At 35.8% G+C, this 6176-nt stretch overlaps 1 protein-coding gene across 2 annotated transcripts; it reads right to left on the minus strand.

Moving 5' to 3' along the window:
• Window positions 1-564: 564 nt before the first annotated feature.
• Window positions 565-1919, minus strand: LOC113293297. Of its 2 annotated transcripts, none has more exons than XM_026541988.1 (3): window positions 1192-1919; window positions 870-1054; window positions 565-623 (listed from the first exon to the last, which is right to left on the minus strand). In XM_026541988.1, the coding sequence occupies exons 1-3, from the start codon at window positions 1910-1912 to the stop codon at window positions 606-608; spliced, it is 924 nt and encodes a 307-aa protein (XP_026397773.1). In that variant the 5' UTR covers window positions 1913-1919; the 3' UTR covers window positions 565-605. The 2 variants fall into 2 exon arrangements, with proteins under 2 accessions (XP_026397773.1, XP_026397772.1); XM_026541987.1 differs by having other exon boundaries at window positions 870-1057.
• Window positions 1920-6176: the final 4257 nt, after the last annotated feature.

The following is a 6176-nucleotide window of genomic DNA, read 5'->3' on the forward strand; positions in this document are numbered from 1 at the left end:
GGAATATTTTCTTTGTATTTCATGCAGGATATGAGATTTTCTTCCATGTTTAACTCTTCTACGCGTCTCTGGATTGTCTTAAATTGTTCGTATAATATCATGAGAGAATATCTTCCCAAATATCTTCTCACAATCGTCACACAGCTTCCGTAATTAACATAATCTTCTAAAATATCTCGGTCCCCTGTTTACTTCCAAACTCGGATTTCTGGCCCAAGTTTTTCAATCCAATTCATTGTACCAAGCCTGTTAGGCTATATTAGGTCCATCCCAATCATTTCCAGCTATTGAATCTCGCTCAAAGCCCACACAAGATCGAACCCTAAACTTCCAGTGAAGTGTGCATGGCATAAGATTTTCCCGCCATTTTTTGAATTGTGAAGAAAGGGTGTCCCCCTAACCACTGTTGGGTGTCCCTTTAGCAACTGGGGTGGAAACATCCTTTTTGGGGGGGGAAATAGTAATTTTTCTGGGTTCATACAGGACATTTCTGGGACGTTTCCGGTGCATTTATGGGGCGCTTCCGGCATACTTTCGGGGTACTTCCGGTTCACTGTTTACAGAGGTCCAAATGCCACATATTCAGTCACTTTCGCCGCAAAACCTTATTTTTCCAAAAACACCTACAAATAAATAAAATACCATAATAAGTACAAAAATGGGTACTAACAATATATACAATTGGGCAATATTAGACACATAAATGCTTCTATCATTGACCCACCAGAAACATGCTTGTCAAGTTCAAACCAGATTTCAACATTCTTTAAATGAAATAAAACATGCTTGCACTCAGTAACATGTATGACATTCATATTCTTGTAATTTCATATGATGGTAAGAAGAATAGATGTTATCTGAATGTGTACCTGGTTGTTGTTATGAGCAGAGAGTATCATCTCGTCACTGATTCCAGCAGCTTGGTTCAGACATGGACTCGTAGGAAAATGATTGACGTATTCATTGAACATATCAAAAGGATCATCATGATGTTGAACAAGAATACTAATCATTTGAGGATTAGCCAGAATTATATTGGGATCATTGGGATCATCTTCTTCACCATTGCAAAGACAGGGAGAAGGAAAAAACAGATTAAGAATCGAATCAGAGAGATTACTAGCACAATTATCGGATTTGAAAAACTAGAGAATTCATTTTTGCAAGAAAAATCCTTTAAAATAGTCTCACCAGGTAGCATAGGGTTCTGATACACCTTAGACTTTTTGGCAATCACATCCACCACATGAACCTTCCTTTTGTACTTCCTCCTCTTTCTTTCAGGTTCCACTATGTTCAGAGAGAAATCCAATAGATTTCGGGATTTTAATTGGTACCCTTTAGCTTCATTTAGGCGCTTTATCGCCTCCTCCAGATCCACCTTATTACCTCCTTCACAAATTACTAGATTTCCATTAGAATGCTCATACTTCAAAGTATAGGAGATAATCTCACCCACTGGATCAACAACAACTTTAGCCTTCCCTTTAATTTTGTTCCTCTCATCAGCCATTTTCTTATCTTCAAATCTTCTTGTTGTTTCTAACACCATTTGATCCGCAATGAGTGTTAACTCCCCTGAATTCATCCCCATATCAGCATAAGATAACCCCACAGTAGGAGGTAAAACAACCCCACTTTCCCCATGAATAGCCACCGGAACCTCCTCATCAATTCCTACTATCGAATATCTTGCTTCCTCAAGTTGAAGAGCAACGATTGTTGCTTTGCTTACCCCATGATTACTCATATATGCATGTCCACTATGACCCACATGACCAACATCTATCCAAACTTCAGCACCATCTTCATTGACAGATGGAGATTCACTCACCAAAACTACTTCACCCTGAATACAAGATTCCACTCTATGGTCCAACACCCTGCAAACCTGAAAAATCCTCCATGGCATAACATTATAGTTTATCGTCACCCAAGCTTCACCCTCGTTATAGTTGACCATGGTTTGCACTTTGTAGTAGTATCTGCGGTCTTGCGGATGCTCACTCTTATTGGTTGGTTGCATGATTATTATCAGACCAATAAACTGATAAGTTTATTCTTATACTCCCTTCATCCCAATATTAGTTGACCTGTTTATTTTTAGATTTTGTCCCATAATAGATGACATATATCACTAACCAATGAAATATTTCTAAAATTGGTTTTTTAATTGATTATTATTAGTATAAGTGTTTATATTTGATAGGCATGTTTATATTCGTTATATAAGTGTTTTAAAATGCTTTTCAATGGCGTAAAGTTTGCGAATATCCGTGGTGTAGTTTGAGAGATAAATCATTTCTAAATGTTACTACTTATTATCCATGAGGGTGTAGTTGTAAAAAATACTTAAAATACTCTTTTCCCTTCATTTCCTTAAGAATTTTGCATACTTGAACTAGGTCATCTAATAGTGGGACAGAAGGAGTACTTAATTATGTTGTATCTCCCTCCGTTTCAAAAAAATAGGTTGGTTTCATGTGTAATTTGTACATGAAACCATCCTATCTTTTTGAAACGGAGGGAGTAGAATTTTTCCATCCAATATTATAGTTTAATTTTTTGTGAAACAAGTTTTTCAGCTTTCGGGTCCTTGTCTTTTTATTTTCCGCGACAATTTTAATTTAACTATCAACAATATTTTCGGGCAGTATGTATTGTTAATACAAAACTAGTCGGTTGGCGTTATTCCTTGCACCCATCTAAGACTCCTACGGAATCTTTAGGACTGGATTGTAGTTGGTACTTCTGTCATTTCTAGTTTTTCTTATGGGATGTCCTCGCTTTAGTGCGAGTTTGTTGCCCACGTAAAAGTAGATCTTTCTTGATAACGAATTTCACGATAACGAGAAATAGAAATTAATCACTTGATGTCTGGTCGTTTTTTTCTCTTCAATTCCTAATGAACAACATGATTTTGGTTTCTTTTCTTTTTTCAATTTTCCGTATTTGAGACTTAGTTAACTTCTCGATTATGTTCTTCCGGCTGATACCTAGACGAGAATGAATCTTAATGGCTTTTTGAGATTCTACTAAATCCATTTTGGTTAAAGCAATCTTTATTTTTCTTTCGGAAACCGCTTTTAACTCTTGGGAACATTCTTGATTTATATTCAATGATTCCCCCTAAACAGATATCTGTAGGTGTTATGAAAAACAAAAGGACCTTATGTTGGTTGTAGACCAATGGAAAACATATAACCGAACATCAACTTTTTTTTCGTCAATTCGAGAAATTATCTATCCATATAATTTCGATATTTGAGTTTTAGTTATGGAAACTCGGATACTCATGAAGGGAAAAGCTGGCTTTCTTTTCTCTAATGATATTTTTCGGTATCATTCCATGTCTCACTGAAACTATCTACTTTCTGGCCTCTGGTTTCCTGAAAAATTTTATTGACCTGTCATGCTAGCATAGAACCCTCGTACCGTAGAGAGACGTATTTGGTGGTCAATTTAGCTTGACTTTTCTTATAAGAAAAGTGAGTGTTTTTTCATTCATTTCTCTACACGGGACATGGTATATTAAAGGAAATCTCTCATCCCATCTCTCTTTGCAGGGAATTCATATGACCTATTGTTAATAAGCCCTTAAACAACTCATTTATAAGCATTTACGAGGGAAGATTCTAACTAATGAGAATAAGGATATGTACCAAAGCTAGGATGGGATACCAATCTTAGAATGAACTCAATAATGAGAATGTTACATAATATATTTAGTATCAAGCAAGGTGACTCCAATCCCTAGTAAGGATATCCACCTTCGTCAATCAATTTTCGCTTAGAAGCTGAGATACAGTTGAGCAGCTTGGGGTTGGATCTTCTTCCCTGGCATATTCCTCAGATTCAGATATAAAGGTGAAAGTCGTGTCCACTCACGTATAATTGAGTTTTTTTTTTATTATTCGAAGTGAAATCGGTTCTATTGCAATATTGGATGGACAAATATCAACCTGATAAGCAATTACAGTAATGAAAGAAATTCATACAAGAAGGGTGAGAGAAAAGTGCTAGCCATTAAACTCGTTCTCCTCTACAAGGGTCCATTTGGACTGATATACCGAATTCATGCTTTCGCAAATAAAGGGAATCATTATATTTATCTCAACTTGAGTCATAGGATTTAATATCCTTTCTAATATACTTACTTCTGGAGAACCTTAGTTTAGTAGGCCCAACCGTTATAACTGGGGGTGTCAATGGGTCCAATCGTATGAGAGTAGTATACTACGTGGAACCGGAACCAGTTATTTTATTCGGTTCCTAAATTAATGGATCCGGAGCCGGACCCATTAAAAACAACAAATACCCGCCAGATCCGTGTATCTATTGGGTCTTCTAAAATCGACTACGTTTTTTTCCTATTGTTTTTTCTTATTCGTCATGTCTGCTTGAAATTAATAATTTTTTATATATATAATTGATGTTAAATCTATGTGAATGTTCTAATCAATATTAAACTTAAGGAAATAAATGAAAAATGAAGCATAACTAGACGAAATATTTGCATTTTAGGTAATGTTAACAAACAAAAAGATAAATATCCGGGTATCCATCGGGTAATACCCGTTAAAACCTGAAAGCTAATCTGCTCTTAATGGTTTTACCCATCGGATAACGATATTGCTAATGGGTCCAATTATAAGACCTGGAGCTATACCCGGTTAATCCAGGTTTGGTTCGGTTCGGTTCCGGGTAATCAGGTCCTCGTTGGCAACCCTAATCATAACCTATTCTGATAAACAAGTAAACTTGTCCACAATGAAAGTTCTTTTGTTCGCTTATTAAAGTAGATCTTCAATTGCTAATAAGTTTTGTTTTGATTACAACCTTGTGATGCCGCCATCTAGGCATACTCGACCTACTTTTACTATATTATTTTGGGATGGATTTACTTCCAATTATATGCTCTTGTATGCGAGCAAGCTCTACTTTAACAAGTTCAAGATGTGTAGAAAACTCAACTCTCACCAGAAATATTAGTCGATGAACGCCTCTCTTGCTTTAGCAGGCTATCTGTACTTCACGAATACGAAAGTGTTTTCATTCTCGGTTTTACCTACATGATTGAAATAAGAAGAAGATGATCCTTTGATATGGTTAAGTACATATCGAACCCAAGGATTCGCATTTTCACAAGTGAGAAGTAAACTGAGATAGGGATTTGATCATATGCGCATACTGTGTGTATTAGTGTTGAATGATAAATTTATCTTTTATAAGTAGGTAGAGCAAAGTTTAAGTTCCGTGGATTCTGAAAGAAAGGACGTTCAACAGATGGAACGACTCACAATGAAAGACAGAAGTATATCATTTCTCGTTTTAGCAGAATCCTCAACAAAAGCGAGGTTTGTTGAATATTTGTCACCTGAGATGTTCTAACCTATTATTATGTATCAATCTTGTCTAACCAATTGAATAAAACATTTATCGTGGAAGCCAAATACTAATTCTAAATCCTCTCAATATCTTTGAATGCCTATAACAGTGAAAAACTTGATTCAAGAGGATTGATACATGTCCGAGACTGAGAGATATAGGTTTTTTTCTTTAATTTTTGTTATTATTTGAATTGCTTTCTTCTTTATCTTTAGCTTCTCTTTGGTTCACGAATATAAAGTAGAGTTATTTCAACTTTCCAAGTCGTCCTTCTTTGACTTAACCACTCTTTGTAGGAAAGGATCGACCAACTCCTGGTGTACTTACATCGGGAAACCTAGTGTACCTTATGGAAAACTAAAAAAGATATTAACAATTTTTTGGTCAAATCATTTAATATTTTGATCGGCTCCCCTAAAAAGGATTCGGGTATCACCTAGTCTGAGTTGCGCATTCCAAGTATCAGAAAATTCTACCTAATGCGATATAAGTGACTTTGTTCCAAATATGATCAGACAACAACAACAACAAGTGATGGAAAAAAAACGCATCAACTATTATCATATTTCACATCTATTAGGGAATACCTCGAACAATGCCGGATATAGTTTAATTTAAGAAATTTAACCTCTTGACACATAAAATACAGGATCCTTCATCTCATTCTCAGGTGGAATACTGCAATTCTTCACAACAACCAAAAAAAACTTGCACTATGATGGAACATTGGCCCCTCCCAGCAACATCAAGGAAGAGAATTCCTACACTAAATGTTTGTTTTTATTATG

This window comes from Papaver somniferum, chromosome 7, assembly GCF_003573695.1.
Source record: "Papaver somniferum cultivar HN1 chromosome 7, ASM357369v1, whole genome shotgun sequence".
Classification (NCBI taxonomy): Eukaryota; Viridiplantae; Streptophyta; class Magnoliopsida; order Ranunculales; family Papaveraceae; genus Papaver; species Papaver somniferum.

Coding starts and splice junctions, on each gene's coding strand:
- LOC113293297 (XM_026541987.1), bottom strand. CDS start 1,912: ATGCCATGGAGGATTTTTCAGGTTTGCAGGGTGTTGGACCATAGAGTG. Junction 1,058..1,191: donor TCAGAACCCTATGCTACCTG/GTGAGACTATTT, acceptor GCAATGGTGAAG/AAGATGATCCCAATGATCCC.